Raw genomic sequence first — 14522 nt, forward strand, 5'->3', positions numbered from 1 at the left:
CTGTTTCCTGATTTGTATATCTGCAGTGAGCTGGAATTCTTTTTCCATTATGATTTTTCTTCAAAAACTAAAATTAAAACATATATCTTATTGTATCACAATTACACCAGTTGAAAACTGATGACACACACTGATATTAACAGATCACAAATGGGAAGTCACAAGATTTACCTTGTAATTGAGCAGGATCTTGTTTACCAGAATCTGGGATTGTCCTCTGTTCCAGCCCTTGACCTGGCCAAGTAATTCCAAAACCTTGTGATCTACTAGGTCTTGTGGTGTTAGATTTGAAATTTGACCCATGGTGAGCCCCATTGCTTGCTGCCCCAAAGCTATCAAGGTCTGTTTATCAAATGTCTTGACTTGAGCCACAAGCCTATGAGCAAGCTACAAAAGAAAAGATGGAAATTATTTAACGTTGAGATATTTGAAATACCCAAATGACTTGGAGAAAATTCCATGACAACATTTGATTTGTTTATGTATATATTTGTTCAAAGGCCCTGCCCTTGATCCTTAGAAACTTTGGTACAACTCCCAAGTCATCATTTGATTCTGATTTTGACTTTGCTGCTCAAGCCAAGGAATTGAAAATCTTGACTTACTCTCTTATTATGATGAGACATATTTTGAGCATTTACAAGCCTAGAGTTCCACATGGCTTCCTCTTAACACAGGACAAGCATGCCCTGGGAGCCACTTTTGAACAATATATCCTCCTGATATGCATTTGAGTGAATGAGTGATGGAATTTATGTGCCCCTGCTTCATCCAGAGATATTGCCTTGCTCTCAATCCCAGTCCACAACTGAGGAAGCAGAATGTTACCTTGACTTGCTCTACATTTTAAACAAACAGTTTAACAAACAGTTCCCTTTTCTTTCAACACAATTTTTGTCATGAACATGCACAAGGATGCATTACCAATGATGCAGCTGACAGTGTGGAGAGGGACTAAGTCCTGCACCATTCCTACTGGCTGCCTGGGAGCTGTAGCCACACTCTCTCCCCTCCAGTCCCTGGCCCAATGTCTCTAAGATAGTTCTGACTTTGACGGAGTCTTTTACATTGGTCTTTGTTCCTGTTTCAACAGAACCCAAGCTGATCCCCAATTAAGAAACAATCCAAACAGCAGCTGATTACTAGCAGCAAGACAGGTGTTATGTCCTTGGGGCTGACACAAGTTCCCAACCAGGTCCGTCCATACTGCGGGGGCGTTTACAGCTCCCATTGGCTGGCTCCCTTCGACAGCCGGCTATAAAAGCCGGCTGCTAGGTCGAGCCAGTCGCTGTTCGCTGGGCATGTCTGCTTGTTAGTATGCAGACGCAACAGCCCCCTTTATTCCATGAATAAAGCGTGTTCTTGTTAATGCTCTGGTGTGGCCTCCCCTTATTTCCGAGCTATAACATTGGCGACGAGGATGGGATCAAGGCCAACCAGCAGCAACTATCAAAAGAGCTGAAGACGCACCAAAACGCTGAGCCGTAGCCGCGCCGTTGAGAGCTCGGTCAGTCGTTGATTGCTGAAGTGAAAGTGGAGCGTTGTAGCCGCTCAGTTAGAAAGCTACAGAGTGAAAGTAGGGCGCTGAGAGCCTCAGCCGCCCAGCGTTTATGAGCACAGGATTCAACCGCTGCTGTTCGAATTCTGTTGTTAGCGAAGCTCGGCGCTGCACTCACAGCCGCCAGAATACATTGAGCGCACAGTTTGAATAACTGTCAGTCACGGCGCTACAGCAATAGCCGCCTACGCTCTTTTGAGGGCGCGAAATTCAAACTGAAGTCAGTTACGGCGCTATAGTCATAGCCGCCAAGAGCTACACAGAGAGAACCTCCTAGAGCTGAAAGCACTGAGCTAGATAGGCGCTGCAGCTACAGCCGCCACACTCATCAGGGCCTCGTATCCCCAGAGAGATTGGTCAGTCTACCAACAGACTGAAAACCCAAAATGAATTCCAATCCGGCGTTCCCGCCATTTAAGCCAGATGAAGAAAAGTGGGACTCTTACAGAAACCGCTTCAATCACTACATTGATGCCATCGGTCTGGCCGATGCTACGGAGCACAGGAAGAAGTCGTACTTCCTGAGCTACTGTGGGGCCGCAGTCTTCGATACCGCCACGGCGCTATTCGCCCCAAGAGAGATAAAGAACGTCCCGTGGACCGAGCTGTTGGAAACACTCTCCAACCATTACTCCCCTAAGCCATCGCAGATCGCGAGACGTTTTGCCTTTCGTATGAGGAAGCAAGCAGATGGGGAATCTATCAATCAGTATATGGCCGCCCTGAGAACCGCAGCTCTCCACTGCGAGTTTAAAAATTACTTGGACGACATGCTCCTTGATCAACTCGTCTGTGGAGTCAGAGATTTAAGGTTACAGAGGCGTTTGCTGGCCAGAAAAGGTCTCAACCTCTCCCAAGCGGTCGAAGAAGCATTGGCCGCAGAGCTAGCGACCCAGTCAGCCGCTGAAATCCAAGGGACCTCGCCCAAACCCAGTCCGGTCACTGTTCATTCCGAGGAAGCGGTGAGCGAAGAAGACCCCACCGAACACTCAGAAGTTCATCGCCTCAAACCATCCAGACAACCACAGGTAGGAGCCAGGCTCGGGAACAGCAATGCGCCTAAACACATCCTGTTATGCCTCTCCTGCGGGGGTTCCCATGCCAGAACAACTTGCAGGTTCAGAAACGCTACCTGCAACAATTGCGGCAAGAAAGGCCACATCGCCAGGGCCTGCCAGGCAGCACACGTGACTCCACAAAAGTCGTCGTCCTCTTACTCCCCTCCGGGGCCACCAAGGCAAGTAGAAAATTGTTATACGTGCTACCAAGCTAACCACACTTTTTTGACACCTAATAAAATCACACTCTCTATTCATTTAGAAGGTAAACCCTGTCTTATGGAAGTCGATACCGGGTCAGCGCTCTCGATCATCTCATGGAGCACACTTAAGAAAATACGACCCAGCCTGTCCAGGAACCAGCTCCAGAAGAGTCGTCTCACCTTGAGGGACTATCAAGGAAAGAATATTCCAGTACTCGGAAAAGGCAAGTTCCTCGTTAAATTCAAATCCTTTAAAGGCCATCTGCCTTTAGTGGTTGTAGATGGTGCCCTCCCTAGCCTTTTGGGGTTGGATTGGTTCCCCTATCTCAGTCTTAGTTTAACGGGAGTTCATGCTGTCTCAACTTCCGATATCGACTCACTAATTGCAGACTACGCTGATGTGTTCAGCAATGAATTAGGTTGTTACAATGGCACGCCCATTTCCTTTTCTGTGGACCCCCAAGCAGTTCCCGTCCATTTAAAACCGCGCAGAGTACCATTTGCTCTACGCCCTAAACTGGACGCAGAACTGGACAAATTGCTCAAACAAGGGGTGATTGAGCCCACGGATTTTGCTAAGTGGGAGACCCCAATTGTCACACCCCTTAAGAAAGATGGCAGTTTAAGAATTTGTTCTGATTATAAGACCACAATCAACCGCTATCTACAGGTTAGCGCTTACCCAGTTCCAGTAATCCAACACTTACTACACACATTTGAGCCTGGTACTATATTCGCCAAATTGGATATGTCACAGGCTTATCAGCAATTTCCTGTTGACAGCCAAACGGCCGAATTACAAACTAATTCCGATGCAAGCGCCTCCAATTTGGCGTTAGTGTCGCCCCAGGCATTTTTCAGTCATTAATGGAACAGATACTGCAAGGTCTCCCTGGCGTGGTTCCGTACTTTGATGACATTTTGGTCTCAGCCAGGGACAGACCCCAACTCTTCCACAGAGTCAGAGCGGTATTGGATAGGTTCAGGCAGCATGGCCTCAAACTAAAAAGGGAGAAGTGTGCCATCGCCACTAAACAGGTGGACTTTCTTGGGTATAAAATAGACGCCTCTGGCATCCACCCGGTGGAATCCAAAGTCAAAGCAATTCACGAGGCACCCACTCCTTCCACTAAGTCAGAATTACAGGCTTTCCTGGGCTTGCTAAACTTCTATGCGTCGTTCCTACCCCACAAAGCGTCAGTAGCCGAACCGTTGCATAGACTTCTAGACAAAAACACTCCATGGCATTGGGGACCCAAAGAGGAGTACGCCTTTAATGCAGTCAAATCGCTGCTCACCTCAGACGCTGTCCTAATACAATTCGACCAGCGCCTCCCTCTAGTCTTAGCCGCAGACGCCTCACCTTTCAGGATTGGGGCTGTCTTAAGCCACAGGCTTCCAAATGGCTCCGAAGCTCCAATCGCGTTCTTTTCCAGAACCTTTTCACCAACCGAGCGTAATTACAGCCAAATTGACAAAGAAGCCCTAGCCGCCGTCGCTGCGGTAAAAAAATTCCATGAATTTCTTTTTGGTCACAAATTTGAACTTATCACAGATCACAAACCACTGTTGGGGCTACTCTCAGGAGAAAAACAAACACCTCAAGTCTTGTAACCCAGGATGACTAGGTGGACTTTATTCCTGGCGGCTTACTCGTACAAACTCGTTCACCGCCCAGGAAAAAACCTTAGCCACGCCGACGCCCTCAGCCGCTGCCTGCTGCCAGCCCCCGTGGAGGACCCGGCCCCGGTCCATGCCATCTTCGATGTCAGCGAGTTCAACATTCCAGTCACCGCTGGCGACATCGCCTTCCATTCCAAAAAAGACAAAACTATCGCCCAGGTTCTGGACTGGGTACGGAGGGGGTGGCCGGGCACTAACCTCTCAACTGAATTCTCACCGTTTAAAACCCGCCAGCAAGAACTTTCCAGTTTACAGGGCTGCCTGTTATGGGGGACCAGAGTTGTCATCCCAAACCCCCTGCGCACACCCATCTTGAAGGCGCTACACGAGGGGCACCCTGGCATCGTCCGAATGAAAGCGTTGGCTCGGAGTTACGTCTGGTGGCCGGGCATGGACGACGAGATCGCCAAATGGGTAAGCTCTTGCCGTCCCTGTCAGGAGTCTAGGCCAGCACCACCAATCTCCACCCCAACCAAATGGGAAAGTGCCAACGCGCCGTGGTCACGGTTGCACATTGACTTGGCCGGGCCATTCCACGGCAAGACCTTCTTGGTGGTTGTGGATTCGTTTTCCAAATGGATCGATGTGGCCCTCCTACCCACGACCACCACCCGAGCAGTTGCCCAGGCCCTGACCCGCTTATTTGTTACACACGGGCTGCCTGACACCTTAGTCTCGGACAATGGCCCCCAATTTACATCTACAGAATTCAGCCGGTATGTCACCAACCTGGGCATCAGGCACGTCCTAACGGCCCCTTTTCATCCCGCTAGCAATGGGTTGGCGGAGAGAGCCGTTAGGTCAGCAAAAGAGACGTTGGCCAGGTTCAATCAAGAAGACTGGCACTCCAGACTCTCCCGTTTCCTTTTAAGCCAACACTCGACCCCATGTACAGTTACAAACAAGTCTCCCGCCGAGCTACTGATGGGCAGACGCCTAAGGACTGTGTTAGATAGACTGCATCCCCACTATTGCCCTGACATGCCAATCGGTTCTGACAGTAGGGTCAGAGGTTTTGTATTGCAGGACCAAGTGTTTATCCGGAACTACGCCGGCGATCCGCTATGGGTACCAGGGAAGATCGTGGCCATCACCGGTCCGAGATCGTACCGAATTCAGCTGGAGGACGGGCGCATTTGGCGTAGGCATCTGGATCAGATAAGAAGGCGCCAGAGCGGTCATGCCAACGCGGATCCATGGACTCCAGTAACTCTCCAATTACCGCACCAGAATCCGAGCAGGGACCACCTGAGGGGCCAGTCACCACCGGCCGAACCGAGGGAGCGGACGGTAGACCGGGACCGTCCACCTGAGACACCAGTTTTACCGACCGACGATACCACCGGGTTGCTGGACAATGACTGTATGACAAACCAACCCGAGGACAGTGACTGCTCACAGACACCTGGCCAGGTCCCAGAGCAAGCCTGCTCTCCGGCAAACCCCGTTCCTGATTCTCCGAACTCGGTGCCACTTAGTGGCTCACCAGAATTGCGCCGGTCCGGGCGCCCGCACAGACCACCAGCATATTTAAAGGACTATTCATGCTCGTATCTGGGGGGAAGGGGTGTTATGTCCTTGGGGCTGACACAAGTTCCCAACCAGGTCCGTCCATACTGCGGGGGCGTTTACAGCTCCCATTGGCTGGCTCCCTTCGACAGCCGGCTATAAAAGCCGGCTGCTAGGTCGAGCCAGTCGCTGTTCGCTGGGCATGTCTGCTTGTTAGTATGCAGACGCGACAGCCCCCTTTATTCCATGAATAAAGCGTGTTCTTGTTAATGCTCTGGTGTGGCCTCCCCTTATTTCCGAGCTATAACAACAGGGTTCAGGGGAGGGGACCCTGCAGAACAAAAGGTAACAGAGATGGTTATAAGGGTGATGAACATGTGGCTGAAGATTGGCATGTTACATTGTTGGAATTGGTTTCTGAATAAGAAAACATCTGTAAATCAAACCAAAGAATCCATGTCCCAGCCCCTCTCCATGCCTGTGATATGAAAAAGGCTATTTCCCAGGCCACTCCTCCTAGGCGAATCCTTTCCAGGACAAGGTCTCCAATCAGTCCCGTGGGATCACACTAAAGGACTACCTGCCACCTCTCCCTACTTCTACATTCTCTCTTACTTTATCAGACAGCACCTGCCACCTTTTACATCAAAGGCAGGAGGGGAGAAAGACCCACCTTCTCTGTACATTTCCCATGATACCAACTTGATTCCATTCATTGTGGAATGGGCCCACATTAGCATATATAAGCATATTTCTCTGTTCTAGTCTCTGGTGAACAACAGTGTCCAACTGAGAATAGAACTGTGACCTCTCCCCCCAGAAAAAATATTGGGTTTTCAAAGGGCATGACAAAGAAAGACAGATAAACAATTGGCTTGTTTAGACTGCATATTTAACCAAAAAACAAATGCTAATAAACTGTAGTCTATTTTTCGATTTAGACTGTTCAGAACAGATACCTGGAAAGGCTTGCTGTCCCAGTCCTCTTTCGCCTCCCAATCCAAGCGGTGCCCATGAATAAGCTCCAATATGTACCATGAATTTAGGACTATAGTTTTCTGAGCAACATGTGCAAATAGAAAAACTGAGTGAGTTCACCTGGCGGTCAGAGGCGGATGGGTTGGAAGAGCTGCAATGTTGGTTGACCCGGGCAATGAAGCTCAAGGCCTCTGCAGGGCTCAGACGAGAGATCAAGGTGGAGCGTTGCGCAAAACAAGTGAGTTGATCTGGAAGGCTGAGAAGAAAGCAAAGCCCAACAGCTGCTTCAGATTTATCTGCGACTCATATCCTGGAAGGTTTGGCTTAATTCTAGGCAGCTGCTGGTGTTCCTTGAATGGATGCTCTGCTATAGCTACTGCTTGAGGTACAGCTCCTATTTTCCATGGATGCCTTTGAAGTGGCTCTATGGTGATGCATGCAGGTGGAAGGAGAGCACTTGCAGCAGAAGGCCCTGTTGGCCTTCAGTAGAGGGCAAATGTACAGGTGAAAGCTTCCTTTGAGTTGGGCTTTGCTCCTAATTGACTTCACAGACCCATTTATGGGGTGGGGGATAACAATGCAGATTTACTGTCTATAGAGTTAATACAGTTTGCCTTTGTCTTCACCTTTTTTTTAGTTTACATATTCTAGACTGCCTGGGATTTCCTGCTGGTCCTCCATCCAAGTATTGATCGGATATGAGCCTGCTTAGCTTTTTCAGACTCAAGCAAGATTAACTAACTAGTGTTGCACAAGTTACAATTTGCTTCATCTAGTGGCTGTTTCAGGCTGAAGTGAAGAGCTTTCCAGGACACTGAGAGATCAACAAAGAGAGCTAAGGTAGCTAGGGTCAGATTGGATATCCCAACTCTGTTTCTCCTCCCCATTCCATGCACTCCACAGAATTGGAAATTTTCATCTCCACAAAATGGAAATGTTTTTTTCAACTACATAATTATGCAGATTTTCTTGCCATGTGATGAGAATTTATCATATGTATTTTTGAAATATCAGCATTCAAATACTTTTCCTTGAATTTCTTTTCTTACCTGTTATCTGGAGTTTCATCAATTCTGTTTCTTATTTATAGCTACAAAAGGTTTGCTTATCCACCAAACTCCTTTCCCCTAACTGTTATAGTTACTGGGAATATAATTAAAATATCTTAAAATATCTTAATAGCACCAAAATACATTTCCACTCACCGGTCAAGATTGAAATCCGAGTCAACCGTAAATAACGCTGTAGCATACATTTCTGCCAAATCTTTACGGATTTTATTTCTATTGATCAGCTCCAGATTGTTTTGGTTAAAAGCAAGATCTTGAAACTAAAAAAAATACAAATCTGCTAAGGACTTTCAGGTATGAAAGGGGCAACCAGCAATTTTATGTCAGAATAGAGCTGGAAGGGACCTTGGAGGTCTTCTAGTCCAGCCCCCTGTTCAAGCAGGAGAACCTGTATCATTTCAGATAAGTGACTGTCCAGTCTCTTCTTACAAACCTCCAGGATGGAGAACCCACAACTTCTGGAGGCAACTTCTGTCCCACTGGTTAATTGCCCTCATCGTTAGAACGTTTCTCCTTAATTCCAAGTTGCTTCTCTCCTTTTTTAATTTCCATCCATTGTTTCTTGTTCTTCCCTCTGGTGCTTTGAAAAATAAATTGACCCCTTCCTCTCTGTGGCAGCCCCTCAAATATTGGAATACTGCTATCATGTCCCCACTAGTCCTAGACCAGTGGTTCCCAACCTTTTTTTTGCCCTGCACCCCTAAACAAATTTCACTCGAACCTCGCACCCCCTGAAATTTATATTTTGCTCAGTTAAGTTAATCCATTGCAAAAGAAAATAAAAATGCCAACATATAGCCAATATCCTATTGGACCTACCTGGACCTATCCTACCTGGACTTTTCTCGCACCCCCTGCTCTAGACAAACAAAACCCAATCCTGCAACTGTTCGTCATATATTTTAGTTTCCAGGCCATCAACATGACTGACAACTGCAATAGCTCAGTTCTCACATCATATTAAAATCAGATAAATCATGGTGAAATTCTACAAACAGATTTTATATCTCCTCAATTGTTCCCCTCATACCATCAGTCAGCTGAACACATAATCCTCACAGTACAGTCTTATGTCTAGGTATATTCAGCCATGCTGTAAGGTTGTTTTATTATTATGATCCATCTCATCTTCCCTACTATCCCCCTCTTATTAGCATTAGATTACCGTTATTATTACTCTGTTGCTTTACATGTACACTGAGAGCTTCTGCACCATAGACAAATTCCTTGTGTCTTTAATCACACTTGGCCAAATGAAACCTGTTCTATTCTATTCTATTCTAATTCCCACTCTATTCTTCTGTTCTGTTCTATAATAGGACATAATAAACTTAACCAAGAAAAAGTTCAGAGGTGGCCTTCAGCCAGTTCTGACCAGTTCTGGAGAACCGGTAGCAGAAATTTTGAGTAGTTCAGAGAACCAGCAAATCCCACCTCTGACTGGCCTCACCCCCCATCTCTTCTCTGCCTCCCATTGAGTCCCAGCTGATCGGCTGAGGTCTTCTTTGGTTGCCCTACACAGGAGAACAGAGCTGGAAAGCAGGTTAGTGGGGTGGGGAGGGAAGGGGGATTTTGCAGTAACCTTCCCCTGCCACGCCCACTAAGCACACCCACCAAGCCACACCAGAACTAGTAGTAAAAAATTTTTGAATCCCACCCCTGAAAAAATTGTATACAAAATATTTTGAATATAGTCTATTTATTCACATAGGGGGGAAAAGGTGGCAACTATGGCTGTGCAATCAAAATTCTGCCTGTCACAGTTGCTATCTTAGCATTTCTGACCCATTGATCATCCCATTGTTCTAACCAATGGGATGTTATCCCCATGGGTTGAATAAAAATTAACAATAAGCGTATCAGGCATAAGTTGTTATTTTCTAAAGAGAATTTGTTCCGACCTCAGTCTTTCCAACAGGTTTTGTTTAAAACAATTCCAGCAGCAATACATACTATGGCAGCACTTTTGTTTGTGAATAAGCGCATGTCTCTGGCACTGCTATAACGAATATAATTCCCAAGATACATCGCAAGCCAACTGGACCTCTCTGGATTGCTGGGATTGTAGCATCGGGGTCTGCTTTTGCTTGCTGTAGGAAAAATAATTCCAGTTACTTTTAAAGAAACCTAGTTCCAGTTCCTAGTCTCTTTGAAAGATTTTTATCCTGAATTTTGTTTTACAATTTTGTAGGTATTTTAAAGCACTTGTATTTTTAACAGCACTAGAAGATGCTATGAACAAACTAGCTAATATTAACACAATGCTCAGAATTAGGAGTTAGCAATGTTATGGGATCAAGACAGGTGGCAATTCCTGGTATCGTTTTCTTTCTGAATGTTCCTGGCAGAAAACCAGCAGGACCAGTCTGTGGTCAGCTCAACTCTTAAGACTTGAGAACGAGACAGATGTTATATCACACTGTCATAGTGACACATAAGTAAGGGATTTCTACTACAGCAAGCAGTTTGAGATAGATGTGTGACTTTTTCTTCCTCCTTTAAACTTGTGAAGGAAGCTTTACATGCCGGACTTTTCACAGGCCTTTTTACATGAGGACTCCAGCTTAGATGGACATCTGCTTGTATAAGCCAACCTATTTCAAAACTACATTTAAGATTTGTAGAGATTGAATGAACCTCATTCTGATGTGAAGGTCCTTGTGCCATGTTCTGATCTGAGAAGGTGTTACGTATGAGCTATGTATGGTTAGATGTTGGGCCTATAGTCAGCTCTACATGCAACACCTCCTGCAAGGGAAACAAAGAGAATTTCGCCCATGACCTTACCAGTCAGATAAGCTTTGATGGAAAAGTACATTTCTTTTTCCTTGTCTTTGAACATCACAATATTTTCATTCAGTTTGTTCACTCTGCAGAAAGAGAGGTATGAAGTATTGGCCGATAGAGAGAGAGAAAATTTCAGAGAAGCAGAACTTCTTTCTTGCAAACTCATTAACTTTACTACTTGACCACCACCCAGCCAAACTATTAGATACACATAAAAACAATCTTTTTGCCTCAGATTTCAAAATCTTATTGGCTGTAATGTAAGTTCCAACAAGCAGAACATAAATAAAATGTTAAATGGAAGAAGCTAAGAAGAGACATATTTAACAGATTAAAAGAGTTAGAAGGGACCTTGTAGGTCATCTAGTCCAACTACCCCCGCCCAAGCAGGAGACCGTATACCATTTCTGACAAATTGCAATCCAGTCTCTTTTTGAAAGTCTCTAGGGATGAAGCTCCCACAACTTCTGAAGGCAACTTCTGTTCCATTGGTTGATTGTCCTCACTGTCAGAAAATTTCTTCCTTATTTCCAGATTGAATCTCTCCTTATTCAGTTTCCATCCATTATTCCTTGTCTGGCCTTCGGGTGCCTTGGAAAATAGCTTGACCCCCTCCTCCAGTGGCAGCCCCTCAAATATTCCAATATCCTATCTCCCCTGGTCCTTCTCTTCACTAGACTAGCCAGGCCCAGATCCTGCAACTGTTCTTCATGTTTTAGTCTCCACTCTCCTAATCATCCTGGTTGCTCTTCTCTGCACTCTTTTTAGAGTCTCAGTATCTTTTTTACAGTGTGGTGACCAAAACTGGATACTGTATTCTAGTCTTACTAAGCCTTACTAAGGCTTTATAGAGTGGTATTAGTACCTCACTTGATCTTGATTACATTCCTCTGTGAATGCAAGTTAGGACTGCATTGGCTTTTTTGGCTGTCGCTGCACACCGTTGGATCATATTTAACTGGTTGTCCACTAAGACTCCAAGATCCCTCTCCCACTTACTGCTATTGAGCCTGGTTTCACCCAGTGTACCAATGATAGGAGTGAGCGTACCAATGACAGGAAAGAAAACTTGACAACACTTTCATCCTAAAATGCTTATAGAAGTAGCAATAACACTTAGATTTCTATACCACTCCACAGTGCTTTACATCCCCCTCTAAGCAGTTTATAAAGTCAGCTTCTTGCCCCCAGCAATCTGGGTCCCCCTTTTACTAACTTCGGAAGGATGGAAGTCTGGGTTAACTTTGAGCAGGTCAGGATTGAACTCCTGCTTGTGGGCAGTTGCCCTGCAACACTGTATTCGAACCACTGTGCTGCCGCCAGTATAGTTACTGATAGAAAGCAATTATTTTTTAAAAATGATAAGGAGTGGGGTTCAGGGAACATGAGGCAGAGTTCTTATCGATTCTGAATTAGATCTATTTGTTTCCCAAAGAGGTGTCCAGCTCTGGCTCCTCCACTCCTAATTCCCTTAGTTGGAAACTGCAGTGCCGTCTATCTGGAGAGTTCCAAACTGAGGTAGGGCTCCATATTGACATGGCCACATACTTACATTTTTTGGAATATCCCACAGCTGGTGTTCAAGGTCTCACTAGCATTCAACATGTCACCATTAAGAAACATGAAGGAATGAGCCAAGCGGCTATCCAGCCACAAGGACACCTCAGTCTCTTGGCTGCTGGAAACCACGCTGGGCCAGAGCCCAGCCAAAAGAGCCACCTTGGTGCCGTTTGGAAGAATGTCCTGCAAGAGGAAAGTCATAGAACTAAGATCTGAGTGCTAGAAATCTAACCAGGGATGAGAACAATCCAAAACCAACAATGCCCAGATACATCTTGTGTGCCAACTCTGCCCTTTCCTTGACTGGGAGGATTTGCAGGCGGTCAGTCATGTTCTAGTCACCTAGGAATTGGACACTGCCACCGTTTCCAATGAGGCTGCCCTTCAAGGCCATCTGCAACAGGGTTTCTCAACCACAGCAACTTTAAGACATGTGGACTTCAATTCTCAGCCAGCACTGAGGTTGAGAAAGACTGTTCTGGAAGTTCAAAATGGTTCAAAATGCAGCAGGATGAGAAGCAACGGGCACTTCTGTTATGCCGATCACTGCACTGTGTCACTGCTGTGCCATGAGTGCAATTCAAGGTGCTGGTACTTAAACTTTAAAGGCTTTCATGGCGTAAGACCTGAGACTGCCTGTCTCTCCCAACCTCTTTTTTTTTTGTACATTTCTGTTAAATGTTGTCACAGGTTTGTTTTATTGGCTGATTTTAGTTCAGCCTGCCTTTTAAAATGTTTATTTCTGTAATTGTTTAATTTAGTATTACATTTTGTAAGTTACTCAGAATCCCTGGAATGGGCAGCTATATTAAATCTAATGAATAATAATGTTTATACTGTACATATATATTATACTTAAAGTTCACTTTTTAATGGTTTGTAAAATAAGCCATAATTGTTTCTTACGATAATATTTTTCTGGTTAAGTCTGTCAATAAATAAACCAGTTTTATTATAGATCTTTAACACAGCAGTCAAGAAAGGATCATCATCAATGAATCCCTCTCTAGAAAACAGATCAGCCAGATCATCTGCTGGAACTGTATTCACAATCTGGAAAAAAGGAAAAGAATAGAAAATCAGCATCCAAATAAGATTAGAAGCTCCTTAGCATAGTGAGGTAACAAGGTGAGGTGCTTTGATTGTACAGGAGCAAAGATAATTGGGGAGGGGGCAGATGCAGCTCCCCAGGTATTGGCTATTCGGTGCTGGCTAACTGGGATAGAACACCAGCTGGGCCAGCCCCTCTCTCTTAGCCCACAACCTCCGGCTCAGTCAACAGGCCAGCCAATCAATTCCTGTCGCAACTAATAGATCAACACTCCATTGATCTGAAAAAAACCAGGAAAATTATTAGGAAGGAAAAAAATCTGCATGACTATATTAGATATAAGATATAATTTTGATGTCAGTGAATAACAACACTACCTTTTGGAGGTCAGAGGAGGGAATCAAAGTTTCCAGATCCTTCAAAGTCAGGAAGTCAATAAAACCCTGAAAGGTCTCTTCTAGAAACACCCAAAAATTGGTGTTTGAAGCATAGCATTGAAGAGAGGAGGCTGAAGAAGTCAAGGAAGGGAGGACAAAAGATATTCAATAAAAATCAGGTAAGGTCATTTGACAATTTTTAAATTTCTCAAGTAAAAACATTATCAGAATGTTTAATTTTTGAAACATCAAACTTGATTTTTCCAAAATGAAAAAATTTATCCTTAATATTTAAACATTATCTTTACTGAGGATGAAAGCAAAGCCTGCATCCTTAGTAATAATCATATTCACATTTATTTAAAATATTGACAATACCCGTTCTTCTCTACAAAACTATGTGGTCGGGCTTAGTTTTTGGGGAGGAAAATAAGGAGAAAAAGATTCTGCCTCTGCCTACCTCTGCCATCAGTATTCATCCAGCTAGCGTCCTGTCAGTGTGCGAGAGAGTTGAGGGCTGTTTGGAAACTGAAGCAGTATTTGCTGTGCGAGCAAGAAGGAGACAGCAAGGAGCCTGGGCGTGGCTTAGCTCAACTGTTCTGTGCTAAAGCTGCTTGGTGCTGTGAAACTAAAACTGAAACTCCTCTGCTTGTGTTTTGCATTTGGAACAAATTTCTTTTCAGGTGGG

The 14522-nt window shown here is 45.1% G+C and overlaps 1 protein-coding gene across 2 annotated transcripts in view; it reads right to left on the minus strand.

Annotated features, from left to right (window-relative positions):
• Positions 1–14522, minus strand: part of LOC113438567 (uncharacterized) — a 68120-nt gene that overhangs the window by 29754 nt on the left and 23844 nt on the right. For both annotated transcript variants that reach the window (XM_087912516.1, XM_087912517.1), the window contains 8 exons: positions 13835–13965; positions 13313–13459; positions 12399–12589; positions 10847–10929; positions 10013–10149; positions 8195–8319; positions 7110–7245; positions 172–387 (listed from right to left, as the gene is read on the minus strand). In XM_087912516.1, coding sequence (XP_087768642.1) covers positions 172–387; positions 7110–7245; positions 8195–8319; positions 10013–10149; positions 10847–10929; positions 12399–12589; positions 13313–13459; positions 13835–13965 — 1166 coding nt within the window. The remainder of the gene's footprint in view (positions 1–171; positions 388–7109; positions 7246–8194; positions 8320–10012; positions 10150–10846; positions 10930–12398; positions 12590–13312; positions 13460–13834; positions 13966–14522) is intronic.

The sequence above is a fragment of the Pseudonaja textilis genome, chromosome 14, assembly GCF_049901715.1.
Source record: "Pseudonaja textilis isolate UNSWEBS1 chromosome 14, rPseTex1.2, whole genome shotgun sequence".
Taxonomy (NCBI): Eukaryota; Metazoa; Chordata; class Lepidosauria; order Squamata; family Elapidae; genus Pseudonaja; species Pseudonaja textilis.